Source organism: Etheostoma cragini, chromosome 5 (genome assembly GCF_013103735.1).
Source record: "Etheostoma cragini isolate CJK2018 chromosome 5, CSU_Ecrag_1.0, whole genome shotgun sequence".
NCBI classification, from domain to species: Eukaryota; Metazoa; Chordata; class Actinopteri; order Perciformes; family Percidae; genus Etheostoma; species Etheostoma cragini.
In genome coordinates, this window is record NC_048411.1 from 546231 (window position 1) to 572071 (window position 25841).

Here is a 25841-nt window from a genome sequence, read left to right on the forward strand (position 1 = left end):
AATCCCTGAAAACCATTTTCTCAATCAGCTTCTCACCATGACAGATGGACTCCTACATTAAAACACAATGAAACCTAAAGTAGGAACAGTCTTAGTTATGTGACATGAGGCCAGTTGTGGAAGAAGTATTAACATCTTTTACTTCAAGGTCCCATGGCATTAAATACACTTTGAGTTGTTTTTTTAACCTTTAACATGAGTTCCCCCAGCATGCCTGTGAGGTCATAAGGGGCAAGACTACCTCCCTTTTCTCTGCTTTACCCACCCAAAGAATTTGCCCCTCCCATGAGAGACATCATGGCTTTCAAAAGAGCAAAGTGGCAGTTGGTCAAGGACTCAAGTAAAAGTACTATGGTACATGTATTAAGTTATCACTGCATGATATCTTATTGTTTTTGTCCTTCTTCTCTACTCACTGGTTTGAAATGGACAAGAGAAGACGTGATGTCACATTCCACTGGCACGAATGAGAAGACGTGATGTCACATTCCTCTAGCACCAATCAGAGTTCAGCGATTGTTGGCCTGTTTGCTCATGCTGCAGCACTGTCAGTCAAACGTGATCCAACCCCGAGAAGTTTCAGTGGAACTCATTAGCACAATTATTAAGTACTGTACTTAAGTACAAATTTAAGGTACTTGCACTGTGTCATATTTTTTCCTGCCACTTTCTACTTCTACTCTATTTTACTGATACTTACATACTTTTTCTTAACGTTTTCAATGCATGACTTTTCCTTGTAATAGAGTTTTTCTAGTGTGGTATTAGTACTATTACTTTAGTAAAGGATGGGAATTCTTCTTCCACCACTGCTAGGCAGAGCCACTAAAGATGTTTAATTTAACACTTTGATTATTGCTTATTTAGTCCAGAGTTGCAACGTTAGACATTTAAATTAAAAAATAGATTAAAAACCATTTTGTTTCACTAGTGCTTAAAAATTCCAGTTACAAATAAGTCTGTTGATGGTTGAAATGAAACGTGCATGGTTTTAAGCATGGTTACAGCATCTTTGTCCCTAAAAGGACTGGACTGAAAGGCCGATGTAACTCGGAAACTTTAAAAAGCTCAAGGAAAACATGAATGGCTCAACATAATTTATTTTCATTTTATGTTAAAATGTACAGAGTTCTTTGAAAGTACTTGCTAAGAAAGAAAGAACAAAAAAACAAAAACAGAATTAATGGAAATACATCCAGGGACAGCGTAGAGTTGAGGCCGCTGAGCGCAAATCAACCTTCCCTGTGTGCCCAGCTGTCACTCCTCTCTTTATTTTGCGCTCTCTCTTAGCATACAACGCAACATGTACAATTACAAAGGATACAAAAAGGGAAGCGATATAAACAGACAGAAATATACTGAGCTCCTTTTTTTTTTTACATGCCTCTTAAATGTAAGGAAGTCATCCTATACACACACAAGTAAAAAAAAAAGAAGAAAAAAGAAGAATTCCAAGTGACCTTTAGATATTTGTAGTCCTTTTGTTTAAAATAGCATTAATATACTACACAAGATAGAAAAACTCTAGAGATGAGATGGAATGGAGAGGTTAAAGGCATCTTAAAGTCACTAAAAGTGAGTGGTAATTTTTTTAAATTTTGAATTTCTTAGTAATTATTACCCAAGAGGCGAGCTAAAAAATAGGTCTTGTTTTTTGTTGTTTTTTCCTGAAACAGAAGTGAAAAAAATGACAGTACCAATATCAATGTCAGAGTTTCCTTTTATATTATAGAAAAAACATTTTCTCTACAATAGGTTTTCTAAAGTCAAAAAGAGTCAGCTTGTGTCATAAAAGAAAGCTGCCCAGTCTGATAAAATTCAGAAAGAAACAAAAAAACACAACATAAAAAAGGTACAGAACAGAACAATACACACAAAGAAAGTATGCAGTGTCAGGTCTGTAAGAAAATGAAAGTTCCTCTTTTGACTTTGAATACTGGTACATGGAGCAACAAGGTCTACGGTTTCAGCCCTGCCGGCTGCACCGCCACAACCAACAGGATCCGAACTCTGTCTCACCCCGGACCCTGCTCTCCTATGAGTGGGCCTCTATGTGAGGGCCAAACCGTGCACTAGACCAGGCATTTAGGCACACCTTTTATAAAGGCTAACTGTCTACTGCCGTATCTCTAGCCAGTTGGAGTGCAGAATTTTGCAGAGAAGAAAAAAAAACAGTTTTAACAGAATACACCATTGAGAAGCAGACACCTGTGGACCTCTTTGGGTCACTAACACTTAAGGAGGAGAGGTCAGCTTTGGGTAACTGACTGTCCTTAGAGCAGTGAAATGGAAATCCCACCGTTTGTTCTGCGTTCACTAAACTGCTAAAAAAAGGCTGAAATAGTACACCGTCTGTTGGTGGTCTGTGGATAAGAACAGCTGAATGTTGTACTTTACCAAGCTAGCCGCCAATTGACAACAGCTAGCTGGCGTGTGTGTGTGTGTGTGTGTGTGTGTGTTTGCACTGGATATTGGGAAGTACCAGAATATTTACATCTAAAACGTTTCAGAGTGGCAGCGGAAAACTGGAAAATAATGCTACTTGTTTGTTTTATGGACACTGAATAGACACCAACGCGCCCGTCTCTTTGTGCCTTTGTTGTTTTTGGTACCACAAGGTCCATTCAGGAAGACGGAGACTCTGGAACAGCTCAACACCTTAAACACCGGAGGCCCCGCTCCTATGCTTTTCTGACCAGCTGGCCGACAGAGAAGTCTGGGTATTTCTGAGAGAGCGAGAGGATGTCTCACCAGTTCAGAATGGCACACATATAAAGACCAAAGCATATAAGAGAACGGGCTGCACACAAGTATTTAGAAAAAACAATCCAACAAAAACAACAACAACAAAAATAAGACCCAACATTATGTTCAACAAAACAAAAACGAGAATCGGCCTACAATGTTTCATCGTCTCTTTTTTCAAGGTAAGGCTTCCTATATCAATGAACAGATTGTGTGCATGGTTGAATATATTCAGTTAACCACTGTTTTCATACGCAGTCTGACAAAGCGAGGTACTCCTGTATTGTCTTTCTCTGTGTATCTTCCTCGTCTGTCTTGTCCTCCCCGGCTCTCCTCCTGCGCGTCATAATGTGGAGGAGTCCCCCGGGCCTGTGTGAAATCACATGACAGGACTAAGCAGGCCTGGCCGGAAGCTGCATGGCACAACAGAGGTCCATGTACACCCCCGAACCCGGGACCCCCGCCGGCTTGCTCCCTCACACAGCCAGCTGGGAGGGGTGGAGAAACGAGCCCAAACAAAAAGGGACGAAATGACAACATAGAAAAACAGGAAACCCAAAGACCCCCTCTGTCTCCGACCACCTCCACTCGCTGGTGCCTGCCGTGGCACTGGAGGGGGTGAACGGGGGTAATGGACATTTAGAGTACAGCGAGGTTCAGCTCTGGCCTCATGTCTCCTTGTCTCAGTTCTTGGCTGCTCATCTGCTCATGTACGGTGATTGTTTGGGGACACCCGCATAGCTGTGATGGGAGGGGCCAGTGTACATCATGTTACCGTGGTGATTGGGCTGCATAGGCTGCTGCGGGTAACCCTGCCCTCCCATCATGCCCATCTGCATCTGCATGGGGTACTGAGCTGGCTGATTCATGTAAGGGGGATTCCCGTGGTAACCACTGTTCATCATGGGCTGAGGCATTCGGTAGCCGGCAGACATGGCATTGAGGGGCGTCATGTTCATGGAGTTGTACGGTGCTGGCGTGGGCATGAGGTTTGGCATCATGCCGCGCTGCACGGCCAGGGTGCGCGGGGTGCCCTGCATGGCCACGGCCCCTGAGCTGCGGCCGTAGAGCTGCTGCTGGTGCGGGGCCGGGGCCAGCTGCTGAGTGGCTTTGGACCGGATGGATATGTGGCCTTTGACCGTAGCCATCTGGCCCTGTAGTCGCTGCGTGTGCGGCGGGGGTCCCAGGCCGATGTTAGTGGTGGGCATGTTGCATTGCAGCTGCAGGGAGCCCAGGTTCATGGAGCCAGAGCTCAGGTTAGGAGGCGGGGTCATAGTGGGCTGGCCCTGAGAGAGGGGGGCGTGGGGTGAAGGTGCCAGCCCGGGGTTGGAGAGAGAAACACTGGTGGCGTAAGAGGTGACGGAGGCTGAATGAGAGTAGGGCATGGCATGAGGGTCCATGATGGTGTTTGTGAGCTGCTGCAGTTTGGCCAGGCTGAAGGTTGCTGAGGGCTGGGGGTAGCCCCCTGTGCCAAAGTCCTGACCCATGCGCTCATACAGGGTTCGGCCCCCTCCTCCGCCTCCACTCTCAGGGATCTCCATGATCATGGGTGTGGAGGCGAAGCCATTTCCCATACTACACTGCGACAGGGCCTGCTGCTGCTGCTGCTGCTGTGGTGGGGGTGGTGCCGACGGTGGAGGCTGGGGGTTTGGGGCTTGTTGCTGCTGAGGAACCTTTTTTTGGGACTGCTGCTGCTGCTGCTGCTGGTTGGTGCTGGGAGGCCTCTCGATCACACCGCAGCTCTGAGGGGACTTAATGCCACAGCTGGGGGTGTTGGACGGCTGTGACGGTGGCGGGGGCTGGGGCACAGCGCTGCCTACGTTACTGGCACCGGGTCCACTGTTGGGTCCTGATCCTGTTTGCTGGATAAGGCTGCAGCTACCCATTGCTAGTTGGGATCCTCCCGTTCCTGTGGAAGAGGTGAGGCTGGGGGCTGGCACGAAGGAGCAGCTGTTAGACTGGGAGGACGGAGGGGCGGAGCTTGAAGAAGAGGAGGCTGATGATGAGGAAGCCGTGGAAGCTCCCGCAACTACAGCAGCCGACATTCCGCCTCCGTTGCCGCCATTCCCTGTTCCATTACCCCCTCCCCCCATGGTAGAGTCATAGCTGCTGGGGTTGTCGTAGTTCTCGGTGGTGCTTTCTATGCTGCCGAGGTCACTGAAGCCGCTGTCGACCACCTGCTGCGAGTGGTCCGACACGGACGGCACATCCATCATTGGCGACGTCTCCATGCTCTGCTGGGAGGGGGCTGACAGGGAACTGGGATGCTCTGGCGTGATCTGGGTGTACCCCCCTCCACTACCTCCACCACTGCCCACTGCCCCTGTGGGGCCAGGCGTCCCTCCCCTCTGCCCTGCTGGTGTTGTGTCCAAGATGCCCGAGGGCACCCCTGGACTGTTCACCGAGCGCACAGATTGACTCGGCAGGGGCTGCACTGGGGGATTACCAAGGGGGCTGCTGTGCTGGGAGGGCCCACAATCCTCCACCAGGGCCAGAGCCTCCTCCTCGGCCTCCCCTGTGTGGCTGTAACTCTGCAGGGTGCGGCAGGCAGCTAGTGTCTCCTCACAGTCCTGGTAGGCCCCGTGGTGTGGCTGGGGTTCCGTCTCTTCGTCCTGGGCTTCCCCCTGGGTCAGGGACTGGACGGCCTGCATAGTCTCAAGGTCCAGCTCATTGGAGTGGTGATGGGGGTGGTGCGGGTGATGATGGCCCAGCTCCTCTTTGAAGTCAGAGTGCTGGTGAGGGTGGGCGTGTGGATGTGTGTGTTGGGGCTCCATCAGCAGCGTGACGTCCTTATCGTCTGGGTGCAGAGACTGGAGCTCCAGGGGCTCCGAGGGAACAGACATGGCCGTGACCGTCTCCAGTGCAGCAGCTGCTGCAGCCGACTCCTCCTGCTCTCTGCGCCGCCTCTCCTCCTGCTGCGGGTCGGCTGAGGAGGGCCTACACTTGTTCTCCTGTGCCTCCTCCTCAGCCTCCTCCTCCTCCTCGTCTTCCTCCTCCTGCTTGCTGACATAGTCCCGGGCCATGCTGTTCTCCATGTCTAAAAAAGCCTCTCCACCTTGGGGTTCTTCTTTGACAGGGGGAGAGCTTGCACGGGAGGCAGGCTCCTCCTCCTCCTCATCATCATCCTCTTCATCTTCAGAGTCCTGACTTTTTCTTTTCTTGCTGTTGTTGCTGCCGTTGCTCTTGTCCTCCAAGTGCCCATCGCCTTCATCGTCTGCGTCGTGGTCTTCACTGCGCCTGCTTCCTGAACCTGGAGGAACTGCCGCTCGTCTCCCAGATACACTGCTACATTCCTCCCCCTCCCTCTCCTCATCGTCATCGTCCTCTTCCCTGTCACCCATATCTGTGTCCTGAGGCCGGGACTGTCGGGCCCGGGACGGTGGACGGCTGGGTTTCTCTTCCACCCAGGCCCTTCCAGTCTCCTCGTCCTCTTCCTCCTCAGGTTCAGAGGTGGGAGGGGGTTTGGGGGCAGACTGTGGTGGCTGGAGGAGGGCACGGTTCTTGGGTGGTCTCCCTCGCCTCCTGGGTACTTTCTGCTCAACAGGCTTTGGAAGATAGTCATCTTCTTCATCAGAGTCTTTCGGTTTGTTTTCTCTGTCAGTGTTGGTTCTGCAGACTCGCTTGCTGTTGCGGTCTTCTGTCTGGATTAGCTGAGGATCCTTGTCCAGCTGCTGCTCCAGCAGCCTTTGTCTTTCCTGCTCCTGCCGCTCTGCCTCCTCCTGGGCCCGCTGCAGATACCAGCTCCGGGGCTTGCGGCCAGGCTTCATCTTGATTTTAGGGGGTGGCGGATCCCCACTTTGGGCCTGGCTATCTGTGGCTGGTCCACCACTAGGGGGTTTTCCAGGTCCTTGTTGCTTCCAGTGCAGGGGTTTGCGGCTCTTTCCCTTTGGCCAGCCCTTCTTCTTCTTGACTGGGACCTCTGGGTTGGCCACTAGGCTCTCGGATGGAGTTGCTGGCAGAGCAGCCACGGGCTTCAGCACGGGTGTTAGCTCTAAAGAAGGAAAGAGATAAGCTGTGTTAGATAAGGCTGCACACGTACCAAAGCAATCATCACTAATCCTGCCCGAGTTTGGCACCAAAACCCTGTCTGCTTACCATCTTCCTCTGAATCTGTAAGGTTGGAGTGCCGGCCCCTTTTGGGCGCTGGGTCAGACAACCTCAGCGCAGAGCGGGCTGGGGGGTAGCGGTGCAGTGGGTGGCCCAGGGGCGTCTCCTCCTCCAGCCTGGGCATAGGCCTTTCCGAGTCAGAGTCTACAAAGGGCTCATCCAACACTTCTGTGGTCTCAGAAATTGTCTCCGTCACCACGCTGCTGTGAGGGTGGCTCCGCTGGCGAAAGCGACGCTTCCTCAGTGGCTTCTAGGTAGAAACAGGATGGGTTATTAAGTGTGCCTTTGAAATGTAGCTTAAATTTATACAACAGACATGGACTGACTGAGATCCAGAAGATTATAGTAAATGGCATGGATATCAACCCAGTTCTAAATACAACTGAATGCTATTTAATTCATTCATTTTTTAATGAGGTGAGGAATCAATCTTATTTCTGAGATTACATTACATCAACGGTTAACACTGTTGACACTGTAAGTTTCTTACCTTGCATTTAAGCCCCATGGCAGGCTTGGTAAGGATGGGTGGGGAGCATGCCCTCCTCTCTTCATCATCTTCGTCATCGTCATCCTCCTCTTCTTCACTGCTTTCACTGAAGCAGCTCTTCCTGACAGGCAGAGACTCATTCAACCTGGAAACCACAGATAGCTGTGCTAGTCCCTCTCCGGGCCCTTCCATTAATCTGGGTTTAGGGCCTCTCTTTTTCCTTGGGGGCCGCCCTCTTCGTGTAGGGGTTATGGAGGGGTGCCTGGCCATGTTCAGGGAGTGAAAGGCTGTGGAATCTGCATGTCTGTCCAGGGAGAAAAGGGAGGGAGGGCTGCAGGCAGAGCTCGTGGTTTTTCCTCCCTCTGTTCTCTCCTCGTCCTCATCATCCTCGTCCTCCACGGGGCGGATCTTAGGGGGTCGTCCCACCCGTGTGTTGTCTTTCACCTTACCCCAAGGCCAGTTTTTGGGTGGACGCCCTCGCGGTCGGCGTTCTCCATTTGTTGGGGGAGGGGGACGTGGTGGCTCTGGGACGGAGGGTGGACAGCGAATGGGAGGGGAAGCTGGAGAGCTTTGGCTAATGGGAAACCCCGGCAAGCTCTTTCTTTCCTCTTCTACCTCCTCGTCCTCGTCCTCATCCCTCTTTTTCCCTTGGCGCATGTGCCAGGACATTGGTGGGACCCTGTGACTTGGTTTGATCTATTTACAGAGAAAATAGAATAAACTCGATAACTAATCAACAAGAATGCACAACAACTTCGACATCAATCTAATATTTACACAGCAAACACAAATTCAAAGAAGTTACCTCCTTGCGGTTGTCTTCCTCTGGTTCTTCGTCCTCCTCATCGTCGTTGTCATCTGCATCAGAGACCACAGTGTTGGTTACAATGACGGGAGTCCAGCGGAGACACTCGGGGTCGACATCCAGCTGCCGTGGCCGGGCGTTGAGACGAGCCATGTGGTTTGACACCAACTTCTCCCTTCGCACCAGGACGAACCTGACAAAACCACGGCAAAACCAACAGGAGCATTAGAACTCTGTATGCGTGTTTTTCTACATGTAAGCAGAAAGGAGAAGAATGTAGCATCTATGTGTGGATCTAAACCGAGGTGTTAATTTAGCTTGTGACACCAAAGAGTTGCGTGCATATGTGTATGGTTACGCGTAGAGCTGCATAGATTAAGCAATTAAATCTATTAGTTGTCAACTATTACATTTTTGTTCAACTATTTTGATCGATTAATCGGTTTGAGTAATTTTTTATGAGGAAAAAAAAGGATTCTATGATTCCTGCTTCTTTTAGTGGAACATGTGTACGTTCAAAAGTAGTTTTAGTTGTGCCACAAAAAACAGTTTTTACATGGTATCATCTGTAAGTTATATTGCTTATTATCATAACAGTGGCACGTATACATCCTTTTATGTTTGAAAATGTATTGTTTAGAAAGTTATGTCTTTTGAAAGTTAGCTAATGTGGTTAACTTTATTCTCTACTATTTAGAACTGCAACATCTGATAGGGTTGTTATATATAGCAAACTGTTTTGCTTGTGCAAGAAGCCATGGAGCTCTTAAGCTAAGCTTTGTGTGGTATTGCATAGCCATGCAACAGTTTTACACTTAAACCTGATTAAAATGCCAAAAACACATGAGCCTGTGTCTTGGAGCTGGATTAGGAGAGTGTTTAGCTGAGTATACGTTCGTGAGGACAAGACTTAGTGAGGAAAGAATAGTCCCACTGGCTAGCTAAATACTGCTGCTCTGCACTGATCACTACTCTGGCCAGGCTTAATTTATGGGATTTAAACTGTGGAACTTATGGGGTTAAGGTTAACAAGCTGCACATGATTCCTAAAAAAAACAAAACATCCCAAAACTTGTGATGTTTTGAATATGCAAGTTTTGAACAATAAAGGAGAATAATTAAACCAGATTCAATATCAATTACATTTTAGATTGAATTAAATTGACGAGAAAGCAGGATATGAAGTGTTAATTTTCCGAGCTGACTACCCCCAGCCCCCCCAGATGTAATGGGAATCTGACCTGTCTCCTCGCTGCTCCAGCATGTTGAGGCTGTGCAGCGTAGTGGTGATGTCCTGCGGGCAGATGCCAGTCAGCTTGCTAAGCTGTCGTATGGTGATCTGCCGATCGCGGACCTCGTGGAGGCACTCCAGCACCACGCTGCGCCAGTAGGCCATGTAGGACAGTCGGCCTAGGTCCGACAGAGGCTTCTCTGGAGATCCTGGCTGGCCCTCGCACTTGGACAATAAGTAGCCTGCAGGGGAGGGAGCAACAAAAAGACATCTTCATACTCAACACTGGACACCACAGTATTTTTCTAATGTATTCTTTGATCAAAAGGAGAATCAGATACATTTCACAGTCATTTGTGTTGCTTATGGCTGAAGCCCTTACTGAAGTCGATGAGAAAGCGTCCGTAGCCCCTGCGCTGGTACTGTGGAAGAATCATGATGCATGACACGTTGTATTTCTGTTGACAGTGCTTCTCCTGGAGAAGAGGGAGACACAAGACACATACCGCCATTAGAAAAAAATAAAAAACATAATGGAAACCACGTCACAAAGCAGGCCTGTGAGAGTGTACAGCAGGGTGTTGATGGTGCTGCGTCCGCTCACTAACTGCTGTGTTTTGGCAGAAAGGCGGCATGTTAATGGGAGCACCTGCGACCACAAACTCCACAGAGAGGGGCAACAGAGCTGACAGCGCCCAGTGTTTATCTGGGACACAACATGAGCATTTGTTTATCTGTAGGAATGCACCTGTGCGGAGTGATGCCAGGGCATTTCAGTTTCATTTCATTTTTTGTATATCTGTCTCTCCATTTTGGTTCATGTAGTTGTGTTGGTAAGTTTGAGGAGGTGGTTATATTTACAGAGGTATTAATTCCTTGCAAAGGGAGGGTGATGGTGTTGGTGGCGTTGTGGACACTGAAAATACACTAATGGCGGATGCTGATGTTGATTGTTGTCGTTACTTCCAGAGCCGGTCAAAAGTTTTCCCGGGAAAATGTGCCCAAACTTTTGGCCGGTATTGAATGTTACTTTTTTATGTATTTTACCTGGAAGGTTTTATTTTTAACTTTTAACTCACTTTACCAACTCTTTTTCCCCTTTCTTTTCCAACAGCAGCACGTTACGTTGACGTCACGTTAGAGTTACGTTGCTCTCTGTCTGACGCACACTGCCATTCTCGCTCTAACTTACAATACTGTCATAAGGGTTTTTTTGCGGTATACCGTGCTACCACGGAAATGTCATGCTTTTCAACCGCATTAAGAAAAATTCCATACTGTCCCAACCCTAATTCAGAGTGAATGTTATTTTGCCAAGAGGGACTAACTTTTTCTCCGTGCCAATCGGATCATGGAGCTGTCCTACCGGCATTTGCCAAAGGATGTGATGAACATGTTCTAGACCTAAATGTGGTGAAAACTTAAGCCTTGAAAATGGACTGACTGACAGGATAGACTATAAAAATGAATTGCCACTTGGGCAAGTATTCTCAATCTGAATCCAGCACAAGGACGAGGTTGGCTGCTTGGTGGCCATACCTTGGAGAAGTAGCCGACCAGGTGGCAACCTTTGCCGTCGTTCTGGGTAAGGACGTAGAAAAGGAAGGGCTCCACGTCGTAATAGAGGGTCTTATGGTCCAGGAACAGCTTGGCCAGCAGACACAGGTTCTGACAGTAGATTGTGCTCACATTCCCATCAACCTGTTAAAGGATTAGTGAAGCAACACATCAGTATAACACGATGACAGAACGTTTTCCTCGACGACCGATATCGGTCGCAGACACACAGCTGCCCACAAGTACATGTTGAAGCTGCTGTAAGTGGGCTGTGGAACAAGGCAAAGGTGAATGCAGTAGACATTAAGTGTTAGGCAATGATCTCAACAGTGTCTCTGGAGACCCTGACGGATAGAGAGGCTGGAGGACAGAAACAAAGAGCTGTAAAGAAAACGAGGAGGAGGGAGGTTGAGGTTGGCAGCTCGCCAGTTTTCTCTGCTCTCCTCCGAGCGAGGATGGACTGCAGAGCGGAGAAAAGAGGAGCTGCAGCGGCCGTGGCCAGCAGACAACAATCCACTGACTCTATCTGCCGATGCGCTAGGAGACCCAGAAGAAGAGTTTAACTGTAAACTGGTACATTTTTTAATAATAACAGTCACTTTCCCTGATCCCGTAAACAAAGGCAAAAACATCAAATATAGCTTTAAAAATGTTGAATAAAATTGTAAGAAAATTGTTCAAATCAAATCATTACACGTTATCTGACGTCGGCAATCGTTACGATACAGTGATGCCCGAACGTAGTCTGGCTGTCACCAGACCAAGCCGAGCTCCATAGATCTGGACTGAGCGTTGGTCTGGGGGGGGGGGGAGGTCTGCTCTGTATTTTCTACTGCCCAAGAGACGGGACCTACGGGCAGCGTTCAAATGACTCTGTACGCAGTTGGATAGTCCTTCAACCGGTCAGACCAACGGTCCGGCTGATGTAGAAGCAACAGCGGCATCAACGGGTTGCTGCACCTCGGTGGCCGCTATGTTGAATGTAAACAAGAAGCTGCTTGGTTGCTTCTCTATCGTTGTGTTAAACCAGCCAATAGCACGGCAGGTAGATAAGCCAGTTTTTGATTGGTTCCTGCAAAATTGTGTGGTTTCCAGACCGAGCTGCAGGGAGAAATCAAATCGCTAGCAGAGTGGGTTGTTCTATTTATTTGCCCCATGTGGCGTTTTACCTGCCCCGGGCTAACCGGGAACCCTTACTGTTTTACCCAGCCATCTTTAGGAACAGCTTCTCACCTCGTATACAGAGACATCGTCTTTCCTGTAGATCTCGTTAGCAGGGGGGTGGAACCAGTTGCACTTCTTCATGTGCTGGTAGAGGATGCTGCGACTCTTCATGTAGCGCAGGCAGAACTCACACAAGTAGAGCTTGGGTAGTCTGGAAAGGGAAAAGGAAGAGTAGGGCAGTTAAAGACAGGTGAGAAACATGAGGAACGCCTATATAAAGTCGCAGCTAGAGGCTGGAATGAATAGTCGAGAAACTGATTCGTTGATAGATGGTTTATCTGAAAATATATTGACAATTCTTCTCTGGTACAAGCTTCTAAGATGTAATTATTTGCAGGTCTTTTATGTTAGTTAATTTAACATCTTCAGGTTTTGGGCTGTTAGTCAGACAAAACGATCGATTATGGAGCCAGAGTGCGTAACACTTTTTTCTTTTTTTCAGTCAGACAAAACCAGCAATATGAATATGTCAACTTGGACTTTGGGAAATTGTGATGGCCACTTTTTAATTGCTTTTCACAGCTCTTGTTTTAATAGTAGCAAACAACTCTACAATGCCTGAGCCATCTGGGAACTAACAGGATTCAAACAGCGGTAGATTTGGTAAGAATAGTCGGGCTGATTTTATTCAACAGTTGCCTAAATAAAAATAAGTAAAATAAATACACCCTCAGTAAATCAGAATCAAATTGCCTCCGTGGCTCTGGCTGGTTACCTGCCAAAGTAGGTGGTAATGTAAACAACCTTCTAATTGCACTCCATTCTGCTGGTGGTAATTGCGATGCCTACAGGCAGGACAGGGAGCTAAGTGCATTATGCTGTTGTGCTTCATTATGGTCATTAGCTTACCTGCTGTACTCCTGGGGGTAGGGAGAGGAATACCACGTCTGGATTTCAAACTTGCCAAATTCGATAACTGACGGACAGCGCATCTGAGGGTCCGGTGGACCCGTCACCCCGACTTTCTGTTTAGGTGAGCAACAAAGATGAAATGAGAAAGAGGGGGAGAGACATGAAGGGTCAAGTCCAGGTTTACTACTGGAGTGGCTGGCAGATCACAGAGAGAGTACACCAATTACACACCAGGACCCGCCGGCATAGTATGGAGTGTAAATCACACGTTATCACACTATGATATTGGGTTTCATCTGTTACACAGGCAAACCAGGGGAGCCCAAATAAAAGCAAACATTAGAGCTTAAACAATTAATACTATTAAGTCAGAAACCAAAACCCACTTCTTATTACTTTGAGACCAGGCTACCTGCTAGCATGACGAAGTGGAGTGGTGTCATATCCATGATGCACTGCTCAACCTAGATAATCCCAATTGCCTTTTTTACACACACCATTAAAGCTTAGTACTCTGCATCAAACACTTTAACACTGGTTTGAATATTCCAGGCAGGATCTGGGATAGTGTTTTAATACGACTCCCATGACGCTGGCCAAACACCCGCACTCTGAGCAATGCAATGCATTGTGGTATTTTCAGGTAGAGACCGAGTAGTAGAGAGGGAGTGACACATGCATGTGGGAAATTTAAAATTTAAAAAAAAGATGCTAAATAGTGTTTTACGAGGTGGCTTGTGGCTCGGAGGTGGCCACATGTCAGAGCGTCCCTGAGCAAAACCCTGACCTCTAAGTTCCTCCCCGGATGCTTTATGTGTGCTGTCCACTGCCCCTAATGCTTAGAATGTAATTTCACTATATTGTACTGTATGTATGTGACAAATTAAAATTAAAGTTTTGTTTACATTAACATGAAGAAAAAAATAAAATATATATAGATCCAACCTTTACTACCATGGTCAGAAAGCACAGGGGAGACACTTAGTTTTTCCGTGTCCAGAATGAGAGTTGGTACTCTCTCTGAAGCTAACCCCTGTCACTCTCTCCCTCGCTCTACCACAGAGTATAAATGCTCACCACAGCAAAGACCACTTAAGAAGGCTATGGTGTAGACGTCACATCAACCTTTGTGGTATAAAATAAACTGGTTTTGAATCATCACTACTCTTTTGACAGACTAAATTTATCACAAAACTGGTTACTGTAATTCAATTCAATTTTATTTATAGTATCAATTCATAACAAGAGTTATCTCAAGACACTTTACAGATAGAGTAGGTCTAGACCACACTCCAGAATTTACAAGGACCCAATAGTTCTAGTAGTTTCTGTAGCATTTATTCTCTTCTAATTGTGCGTTACTTAATCGGAAAATTTAGTGGAAAGAGAACTGGAGGTGGCCACTTACATGCACTTTCTTTCAATGCATAGGCAACAATTTTCTGAGGCAGCAAATGACAAATCAGTTCTGCACATATTTTTTTCTGCACTCCAAATAACTAACATCAGGGCTGGATCATTTTTAAAACGAGGGTAACATTTAAGCACTGCCTGTGCATCACAATAACAGCTGGTAGAACATGGTCTGTTAGCAAACCATCTAGCTGACACCCTTAATCGAGTCTGATAAAGTGGGAAAAGATGCATGAATTCTTCATGAATGAGCAGAATGACTGTAACAAAGCGCTGTGTCACACAAGGTGGCAAGCCCTAACCAGAATGTCATGTACTATGACGTAGTTGACCTCTCTATTCACTCAACCAAACATAGGATGTCCTTTGACACCATCACTAACTTCATGTGCCTAACTGAGACGGGGCTGGGGTCTCATGCACTCCACCCAGTTCCAGGGTGTGATTACACAGACCAGCCACCAGCCCTTTCGACCAAGGGAGTATCACAAGCAGAAAGTGAAATTCAAGCAAATGGTCCATTGGCAACGCTGTACCTTAATTACCTCACAGTCAAGTTTTTGTCCCTCAATTAGCTCTTATTATCTGCATCTACTGGCCATTTAAAAAGTGGGTAGAAGGCCGATAATAAACAGTTACAACAGTCTGGTATGTTCAGGAAAGGACATCAATTTACTGTAATGCAGCCTTTAAATACAGGAAACACTTATTACACATTACGATATCCAAAATCTAAGACGATATGTAATCTCATTTCTTGATATTGATATATTGCCCAGGTCTACCTCCCAAGTTCCCCGGTTGATGCTGTCTCACTCTACAACGTGGCCCCTCTTCAGGCTGGTCCTCCCTTCCCATCATCCCATCTCTGTTCATTTAACAACATTTTAAGTTTAAGATATTTCATGTTGGTCTGTCATTCATGTCTGTACCTGCAGAGCCAGCTCCTGGATGTGTCTGAACAGTTCGATGTCTTTTTCCGTCAGGTTCTCGTGGCCGGGAAGTTTCTCGTCTTCGTCACGCCAGTCGCTGCCTTCCTGATTGTCTGGGGATTGAAACACAAGTCAACATCGATGCAAATCTAGTGAGGAGCATCCTAGACAGAGTGCAAAGATGTGTGCCGTCGGATCTTTTAATAATTGTGCCACTAGCAGCCAAAGCAGGCAGACATTGAGACATTTATACATGTTCAACAGTTTTCTTAAAATAAACAAAGTGACCAACATGCAGGTCCTGTATCATCAATGAGTCCCAAGTCATTTGCCACCTTGCTCTGTTGTTAGTACACTCTCTGTGCTGACTAAACTGTGCAACTGGGGTTATCTCAAAGTTATCCTTTAAGACACACAAGACAAGTGCTCAGAGAATGTTTCCTGTTCATTTGGGTTTTCCATGTTAACCGGTGAAGTTGACACCGCAAACTGCACCATGGCTGTGTCTGGCGTCTCCGGCTCTCCGGACGAGCTTTCACTACGCGGTCCATTTTGGGAGCCACCAGGTTAACACTGGAGGCGGAAGCGCCCGGAAGCATCAAAGAAACTTGTTTTGGTGGAACATGAGTACGTTCAGAAGTAGTTTTAGTCGTCAACAGAAAACTCTGATTGGACAGATAGTCTAGCTAGCTGTCTGGATTTACCCTGCAGAGATCTGAGGACCAGGTAACCATAGTCCTCAGATTGGACTGATAGTCTAGCTAGCTGTCTGGATTTACCCTGCAGAGATCTGAGGACCAGGTCACCATAGTCCTCAGAAATCCACCAGAGATTAGAATTACAACACAAAGGAAGTGGAAGGTAACTGACATCCGGTGGAATTTCTGCAGGCACCGCAAAATACCAGAAGTGGAACATCATGGCTATAGGCTCCGGTGAGGAGTGAAATCGGGCACCTGCTACTCTGTGCTGCTGTACGGAGCGGAGCAGACACTTTCATGTGGGTGCTGATACAAAAGAATTTACAAAATGGGTTTTATTTCTATGTAAAAAAATCTATCTTCATCTAGAACTATCCATAAAAAAGCTAAACAAACAACGGGCCGGTGGGCAAGAAGTGTAAATCTGATTGTGGCTTTTTATTCATATGTACGGTAAACTGTTTTTTGAATTAGTCTTGACTGACTTTGGATATATTACAACACTGGATTAATGCAGGTTGTATAAACCTGCTTATCCATTCTATAACAAAATCTTCAAAGTGGGTCAAAATCACAGACACCGGTGGCAGTTAAACTTGGAAGATAATGCTCCTAATGTGTCTGCTCTGTAGCATTTATTCTCTTCTACTGTGTGTTACTTAAGTTCAGTGGAAAGAGAAGTGAGTGTTGTCACTTCAGACTACAAAGCACTTTCTTTCCAAGCATAGGCAACAATTTTCTGAGGCGGCAAATGACAAATCAGTTCTGCACCATTTTTAACCTCGCTCTACAATTTGCAAATGAGTAACATGGGAAGAACATTAAAGCACTGCGTATGCATCACAATAACAACTGATAGTACATGGTCTGTTAGCAAACCATCTAGCTGACAACACCTAATCGAGTCTGATAAAGTGTAAAAAAAAGAAGATGCATGAAGATACAGTATGCGTTTTAAAAATCATGATGCTGATGGCTCATTAAAGTGCAAATATTACCAATTTATGCAGTGGACATTTTTGAGATGTTCAAATCAATAGCCTACTCTTCATGTTTTCGCAGTCACTTCATTAAGATTTTTTTGTTGCTGCACTGTTGCAAGTTTCATTTAATTTCTCGTTCACTCCACACAATACACTACATTCAAATCTTTTTTATGTATCAGTTACATTGCAATTCCAAAGCTATTTATGATATCCCTGTCAAGAACATTACGTTTAGACGTATAATAATACATATTTTGGACAGTTTACGATAACATATTCTAAGCTTCCAATCTTGTACCCTTTTGTATAAATAATAATACTGAGTGCTGTGTGTGTAAGTAGCACAGTCACTCCTTACCTCCTCTGTCATCTCCTTCTCCTTTGCGACTGGCTTTCTTTCGGATACGGCACTGCTGTGAATAGTCCACTACTTCCTGCCGGGCCTTACGGCCCTCAGGCGACGGCGTGAAGAACTTTGTGAGGGCGTCGATGAGGCCCTTGGTCTTGTTGTTGAAGCGCAGGCTGCCCTGCGACATGTCGTCGTCATCGTCCCGCATAGAAAAAAGCAGCCGGTCGTCACCAGGGTAACCCTCACAGGAGGAGCTGGAGGATGAGTTGGCGGAGGCTGAGCGCTTCCGTCGACCACGCCCGCCCAGCTTCTTGAAGGGCCGCCCCGGCCTGTGGAGGAAAGGACTCCGTTTAAAAGTCTGCTTATCGGAAACCTGGGTAGCATGGTAAAGCACGCGTCCATCCATTACAGCTGTCAATCTTCCTCGATAATAACATTTGAATTTCATTTGTTATTTGTTTTAATATTCAAATATTTAATGCATGTGGTTGATGTAACACGTTCTTTATCATTAGAGGGACTTCCAACATCAGCCTGGCCTTGAAGCGGACCTATGACATGGCGCCCTGCATTTCTGGCACGCCGCTCTGTTTCCGTGTTCCACCACAAACACACAGCGGCAAACCAAACTCAACACAGAACTCTGTAATGTGAAATTATCTAACAAGTGTATTGAAGCGGCTCCGTTGTTAAGGCTAACAACGAAATGCAGAGTCCCAATACATTTAGCAGGAGAGTAGGCGTGTTGTGGCTGTTCTCTGGTGAAGCAGATACATGGCATGTTGCTGCGCCTCTCTACTGGGCTGAAGGCCTTCCTTTACCTGTTCTTGGGCCGGCCCAGTGGCGCGTTGTAGCGCCGTTTGATTTGTGCTGCCTTTTCGTGTAAGAGCTTCTTTCCCTTTTTTCTGGGTTGGCAGATTTGGCAAATCCACATGCCTGGGAGAGAAAAAAAAATTAAAATTTTTTAAAAAAAGAGTAGAAGCACAGGTTCACATACCCTGAGGTGGATAAGACAAGACAGGCTTCAGTGCAGATATCAACACGCTCAGGGACTTATCGAATACATTAGCACTTACTGGCGGAGCATTAGGTGCTTTGTGAGAAAACATAATTTAGTGCAACTATAATGGTGGTATATGGTGGTTAATGTAGGAGGTTTGTGTATTATTTTAGTTGAATCCCTGGGAGGCTTTAAATGGCCAATGAAGAGGTAAGGTGATGAGTTAAAGTAGCAGTCCTGTTTACTTACCTTTTGGCATGCGCGTGAGGGGAGGATCACAGCACTCCATGTGAAAGCCCCGGTCACAGGAGTCACAGAACAACATGTTGTCCTGAACAGTACAGACACACACACACACACACAGTATGGCTGATTATCAATCGTTTTAGAACAATCCAATTTTGACTCTTACCAATCACAAAAACAATGTAATCAAGAAAAAAAGCTATGTATTTTGCACTACATTTTGCGTAACATTTTTGCAAGTAAACTGTTTATTGTTTTTGTCTGTTTTATTTTTTTGGTCTAGTGTTCCTAAGGGCAATAAAAAACCGTTTAACGGGAAAAGAATTAAGGAAAATTTCACAGTTCAAGGTGCTGATCTGTTTGACCCTTTCACAATTGTTTTTTATTTTTTAAACAAATGCAACATCTTTACAAAAGTCAACGAGTAACCATGTTAATTAATCATGATTTCAACAGTGACAAAAATAATTGCGAAGATCATTTTATTTTTAGTTATTGAGCAGCCCTACTTTAGATGTGTTTCAGACCAGGTTTAGTCTAAATTACCCAATTTAAAAGGGAGGCATGGTACATGATAAACATTTAGTACCAGTCAAACGTTTGGACACACTTTCCCGTTCACTTGAATGAGAAAGTGAAACCTTTGACTGGTATTGTACATGAAAGCTAGAAAAGATATTGGGGGGAAATTTTATTTTTTAATCAAGTCAAATATGTGTCACCCATTTCCAATAAGATGGATATGATGCACTTTGACTGAGGAAACATTTATTGGAGTGCTGACTAAAGCGCCTGAGCTCATTCTAATGAAACAGGTTTCCACATATGTATGCACAAAAGGACCCTGGAAGTCCTACCAATCTACCCGTTAGCTCCGCCGGTTGCTAAGCATACGGGGCTCTGGATTCTTCACCCTGTTTGTTGTTGCGATTGGTCCTAGTGTTATCCAATTGTGTGCTGTAAGATTTTCAAATGCACGTTTGGCGCTGCCCCTCGAGATGGGCAACTTTCATTTCTCGATGCCAGACCCTTAATCTTTCGGATTTGGGTCTGGATTTCCAAGCTAGCACAAAAGTGCATTAAAATACTTTGTTTAATTACAATGAATTTGCCATTTAAAGTTGGACAGAACTTGGAAAATATCCACCGTGATTGGTTTAAGCAACTTTGTTTCCATTTTATTCTCCCTACCCGAAGATGAATTGGGCATCAGTGTGCATCTTGGCAGTATGTCGAGCATTTTGTCTAACCATTAAACCTCTCTACAAACGTTTGAATAACAATGATTCCTCACTTGACAAGTAGGACAAAATAGAAGATTGAAATCATGCTGACTTAAATAGCTCAATCCCACATATATGTCTATCAGCATCTCTATCTGGTACTTAAGCAGGGAAGAGAGTGCTTGCAGACACTATTAGGCTGCCAGGCCAGAATATTCGCTCATCCACTCACCGCATTTTTCCCTTGATCCTGACAGCTGCTGCAAGTCTTGCATTCGATGCACTGCCACCACAGAGCCTTGACTCGCGCTGTGAGCTCTGGGGAGAACTTGAGACAGGACGGGTGGCCTGCAGGTAGATAGACACGCATACACAAACAAGTGCGTCAACGTCACAGGCTCTTTTGCTGCCGCTGACTGACAGCTGTGACCCACTTGCATCATAGCAGGATGATGAAGAAGAAGGGAAAAAAGAACTCCTTTTGGAATTGAAAGCCCTCACTGAATCAAACCTGGCTGCAAAGAGAGTGTTCAAACATAAATGACAATCTGTCAGAGCTGTGCTTTTGCTGTTTTGAAGAGTAGCTGCAGTGTAGATGGTCTTGTCTGGGACAGAAACCCACTGAGGAAAGATAAGGAACACAATCCTCTTCTCTGCTTTCACTAAGCTGGAGGAAAACCATAATTATATCTCACTTTCTCAGAAAACAGAGGCCGGTGCCAGTCTAATTCAAGTTTAAGCATGAGATCCTGGACCAAATAAATAGGCAGAGGTAAAAGAAAAATAACCAAAAGTATGCAACAGAGCAACTATAAAGAATAAATCTAGAAGAAACTAAAATGGCTACAATTCCTTAAGAAAATGTGGAGGGGGAGAGGGGGGGCAATTCTCTGCTCACCATTGACTTGTATTGTGACATGCATTCCTCCTCCTCGTCAGTTTTGTGTGCTAGCAAACAGAAAAATGCCTAAATGATGCTCTGTGGTGATATTAACTACCAATAGGGTAAATAACCCGAGTTTTTATAAACTGCTGACCCAAAGAACTTTTATTGCAGATACTCAAATGTCAGTTTTAGCCCAACTGTCTGTCTGTCTGTAAGGTAAGCTAACACACGTAATGTTGGACATAACGTTAGAGTAGCGTCAGGATCCCACAGTCTTCCCATCTTCCTGCTGATTCCTCACATCTGTATCCACCTTTGTCATCATAAAAGCGCTGTTTTTTTGGGTTGGTGGCTTATACAAACTTAAGTTATGGGTTCTTTACATTGTTGGTAGGTAATATCACCACACAGCAGCTTTTAGGGATTTTTCTGTTGTTTGCTAGCAGATGAAATTGACGAGAAGGAACCCTCACGCAATAAAAGTCAATGGAAAGCAGAGAGTTCTTGTTGCCCCCACTGCAAATGCGTGCTCTCTCTATAACTTTCTGTATTGTAACCAATCACACCTCCAACCAATTTATATTTTGCAGACAGCTGATTAGATCGTTTTCCTCTGTGGTTGTATTCCACAATACTAGGACAGTTTAACCAAGTCACAGACTGAAATGGTGCAAGGATCTGGGGTCGTAATGGTCACAGAGCAGCACTCACTCACCACTATTGCCACAATCGGCACAGGAGATGAGCTCCTCGGGCCTCTTATCACGATTCTGTTCCTTGGTGCCCAGGCAGAAGCTGCAGATGGGGATGGGCTCAGCCACCGGCTGGCAGACGGACAGTGGAGAGGAGGGGGGGGAGAAGAGTTGAGATCGTCAGTCAACTTAACAGCTTAATTGTACAAGTAAAAAAACAACAAAGTGGCCCCGCCACAGTGAATGACTGTTGCTGTGTGTGCATTAACAAGCCAACAGCGGCCTAGAGGACTACAGTGACAGAGCATGTGGATGTGTGAAACGAGAGTTTAGGATGATGAAGAGCATCAGAGCTACACAGTGACCAGTGAACGTGTATAATTTAAGTGGCAGGTCATGTTAGAGGCTGTCACCGTGTGTCAATGTCTCTGCCGACTCCTGTGTTGTGTGATCAAAAGCTGTATCTCGGCTTCTTTGGTTTTACTGGCTGAGGAGCTGAATTCAACCGCAACATGTCCCAATTGACACTTATTTTGGGACATGGCATCTGACGTTCATTTCTGGTGCTGCATAAATCTTTTAGTCTGCCCTAGGGCTGGACAACATGTCAATATTAAATCAATTTCATGATATGAGAGTAGATAGCATTTTGGACATTGTAATATGGTAAGGGTTGTCTTTTCCTGATTTTAATGCAGCACCTGAGCCGTTCTGGGCACCACCTAAATCAAGCGAATGTAAAATCAACCGGTAGCATCAAAACCTACTAAATTACTTTTCTCAGAACTAATGGCTGTAGTTAGTCTCTGGTGGACTTATTTCGCAAGTTTTGTATTTAAGGTTTTGAATTGTTTTATTTATTATCTGCTCAAGCTTTTTCTAAAAAATTTAACATTTTCTCAAGGGAGAACCCCTAAACCACCAGACAAATATGTGTACCTAAGTCTCCACTAACCTGGGGAAAACACTGTCTTCTGTTTTTTGCCTTTACCCACTGTCATTAAATCGACATTGTTGATTATTTTTCCAAAATCCCATTGTGTAAAGAACAGTTTGTTGCAGCGCCAAATGTCAACCCTACAACATCATCGCGATATCAACAATCGAGGGATTTGGCCATGAATGTCGTGATGTTTGATTTTCTTGAGATCGCCTGGCCCTGGTCTGTGTGTGTACTCAGTGACACAGAACAAACACATTATCTGATACACACACAAGCGCAGGACTAAGCCAGGTTTGTGTCCAGGCAAACAGAAGGCAGGATAAGACTTTATACGTCGTTAAGCAATCAAATAGGACGCGTGTGTCCAATAAAGTTGAAAAATCACATCCCTGAAGCCCTGCAGGTGCACTTCACACAAGAGGGAGGGGCCATGGAATGACTCTCCTTGAAAGTTTTGCTGGACGCCCTGAGGGGAAGTGGTGGCTTACTGCTACCTCAGCGTACACCACAAGTCATTTTCAGCAACACATTTGGTCTACTGCAGAATATACAGCATAAAAAATGGGTCAAATTTGTATTACTGTCACAATTACTCTGGATGTGATATTGACAGTTCACATAAATGTACTGTACACAAATTTATTTTAGTAGCATTAAATGGCAGGAGAAACTTGCATTGTGTTATTAAAATGTTGTAATAGTGTTGTACTGGGATTTAAGGCGCCCATATTCTGCTCCTTTTCAGGTTCATAATTGTATTTTGAGGTTGTACCAGAATAGGTTGACATGGTTTCATTTTCACAAAACACCAATTTTTGTTGTTGTGCACATTGCTGCATATCCTGTTTTCATCCTGTGTGTTTAGGTCTCTGTTTTACCTACAGAGTGAGAAATGTCACTTGTTTTATCTACAGAGTTAGCCATCCCACTTGTTTTAGCTGCAGAAAGAGACATCCCACTTGTTTTAGCTGCAGAAAGAGACATCCCACTTGTTTTAGCTCCAGAGTGAGACATCTCCCTTCTATCCTATCTTTGTTGGGAGCTGCACATGCTCAGTAGCTCGGTAAGATCCCATCAGCTAGATAACTCTTTCTCCAGCTTTGTTCAGTCCGAGGCAGGATTAGCTGGGAGACTTCTTCTAGACCAGGGCCACTTGTGGAATACCTGCACAACAGGGACAGGAAGTAGTTCTTTTGGAGGTTCTGGTCAACTACTGGCTGTTGGAGCTGTGTTTAGCCACTGAGAACGAGCTAGCATGCTACGGTTAGCAGACTAGTGACGTAGAAAGCCGTGCAGATGTTGAACAGCTCACCATGAGACTGAAGACAGAGGACATTCAGGAACCAGATCTCACTGAAAACAGCATGGATAGTTTTTTTCTTCCATGTGTGTATGCGTGTGTAAGCACCATAACCACAAAATAACCCCAACCCCCCAAAAAGTAATTTCTTCATAATATGGGTACTTTGAGATGCCTAAAAGACTAATTTTGACCATTTTGTATTCGATTGTTTAACCCAACTCAAAAGCAGTGGGTGGAATTTGGATTTTCGGACCAAAACCACTTGTTAAAGCTGTGACGAGATCTTGTCCCACGAGATTAAAACGTTTCACAATATTAAGGTTTAACATTTTCTTGTGGGGCGGCCTCTACTCACTCAGTAAGAGTGTTCACCCCGTGTGGGCCTGCAGCGGGAAGGTAACTTTATTCCTATAGCACATTTTAGCAACAAGGCAATTTAAAGTGCTTTACATTAAAGAGCAATTAAAAAACAGCCATGAAAAGAAACAAAAAAAGAATAAGATACACATGCAAGAATATAAGTTATAGTGCATTTACTCACTTTGACACACTCTTTCTGTGCATCACGGTCAAAAAAGCCTAATTATCCTACAATTTATTCAATAGTAACCATTAATAATAATAAACCATTAAGAAGTGTCCAGCGGACACACGGATGCTTTTACGGGCACAAATGAAGCGAAATCTTAAACAAGACACTTAAACACTTCATTGTGAAGCATCTTATGTATAAAATATCCCTTTAACACACAGAAGCCCCAACATTGCGAGGTTCAAGTACCCGAGAGAAGGAATGGTTAACGACGGTCAAACAAGTCCGCCACCGGTGGAAAGCTTAGAAAAAATCCTATTGTGCACAACTTCCTATAAACGGGATTATAAATGGAATATACACTTTATTAGCTATGTAAACAGCTTAGTCGAATATTGTCTTTTTGTGGAATAAGGGCAAAACCCGAGATATTTTGTGCATGTAGAGGTAGTGGGAATGCACATATCTGCAGAGAGCTGGTAAGGCAGCAGGTCCGGGCAGGGAGGAGACAGGGACGAGAGCTTGATTTATTGGGTTCATTTCCTTCTGACTTAGACTCGTTCCAACACCCACTTCCCCCCACCCCCCCAGCCCTATACCCACCCACCTAACAGCACAGGGACAGAGAGAGCAAGAGATACAAAAAGGTATGGAGTGAGGGAGTAAGGGAAGAAAGAGGTAAAGAAAGAGAAGGGTGTAAAGAATGAGTAGCAAAGAGAGAGAAAAGCTGGGTGCAAGAGGAAGAAGCAGTCTTCCTTGAGGAGAAATGTATAAGCATAGTTCTCGGTTTCTGAAACCATTTTACATTCTCACAGGTAAAACTATATAAAATTGTGATCATCTAAAGGATTGTACTGCAAGATTGTAAAACAAATTATTAATAATGACCTGAATGCGCGATGAGAATAGCTATACTGGGGCTGCAAAACAAACCAACCAAGTCACTGGAGAGAATTGAAGTCAGAGAACGGAGGGGGAAGAGAGTGAGGACATAAATAAGAATCCAGAGGGCAGGAGAGTGAAGGAAAATGGAAAGTGTAAAGAAAGAGAGAAAATCTGCAGCAGCAATCTGAGCAGCCTGCGTGCGACCAACACCTCAATCATTGCTGACGCTTAACCCCTTCCCTGCTGGAGGAGGTCAACTGCTCCCACTCGCCCTGCGAGCGCTCGGGTAAACACGAGCCAAGAGCATGCGAATTGCCTTTCACAGATACGCATGTTACAGTGAGGCTTCAGTTACTGGCTGCCACTGTAAATTAATCCCCAACAGATACTAAAAATGAAGCGCTAATCCTCCCTCCATGACAAGGATATCGGAACAGTGAAACTCAATTCTCAAATTCCTCCGTTTTCCTTCCTTGTTCAGCCTTTTTCTACCTCAGCCAGCATCGACTGCCAGGATTGCTTTTACACGACAACATCATACTAAATATTTTATGCATTGAATGACTGTTGAGTCTCACAGTTGTCTCTTGACTTAAGGTGTGTGTGCGTGTGTGTGTCTCTATTTTTAGCCTTTGTGTTCATGCTTTGGCATGTGCTCTCACCCCCCCCCCCTCAACGTCAGGAGAGCTTAGGAACAAAACGTTGCTTTGGGCCAAAAAGACACGCCTTGTGGCAACTG

At 45.4% G+C, this 25841-nt stretch overlaps 1 protein-coding gene across 2 annotated transcripts in view; it reads right to left on the bottom strand.

Moving 5' to 3' along the window:
* Positions 1 to 1082: 1082 nt before the first annotated feature.
* Positions 1083 to 25841, bottom strand: part of kat6a (K(lysine) acetyltransferase 6A) — a 32665-nt gene continuing 7906 nt past the window's right edge. The window contains exons 3-17 of one of the 2 annotated variants that reach the window (XM_034871676.1): positions 21463 to 21571; positions 20094 to 20209; positions 18642 to 18723; positions 18214 to 18328; positions 17402 to 17721; positions 15357 to 15469; positions 13009 to 13124; positions 12169 to 12310; positions 10918 to 11079; positions 9761 to 9854; positions 9389 to 9620; positions 8148 to 8340; positions 7343 to 8038; positions 6841 to 7099; positions 1083 to 6736 (exon numbers count right to left, since the gene is read on the bottom strand). In XM_034871676.1, the coding sequence (XP_034727567.1) occupies positions 3444 to 6736; positions 6841 to 7099; positions 7343 to 8038; positions 8148 to 8340; positions 9389 to 9620; positions 9761 to 9854; positions 10918 to 11079; positions 12169 to 12310; positions 13009 to 13124; positions 15357 to 15469; positions 17402 to 17721; positions 18214 to 18328; positions 18642 to 18723; positions 20094 to 20209; positions 21463 to 21571 (6042 nt within the window). In that variant the 3' untranslated portion in view covers positions 1083 to 3443. Of the gene's footprint in view, positions 6737 to 6840; positions 7103 to 7342; positions 8039 to 8147; positions 8341 to 9388; positions 9621 to 9760; positions 9855 to 10917; positions 11080 to 12168; positions 12311 to 13008; positions 13125 to 15356; positions 15470 to 17401; positions 17722 to 18213; positions 18329 to 18641; positions 18724 to 20093; positions 20210 to 21462; positions 21572 to 25841 lie in introns of both variants that reach the window. The other variant, XM_034871675.1, reaches the window with a different exon arrangement.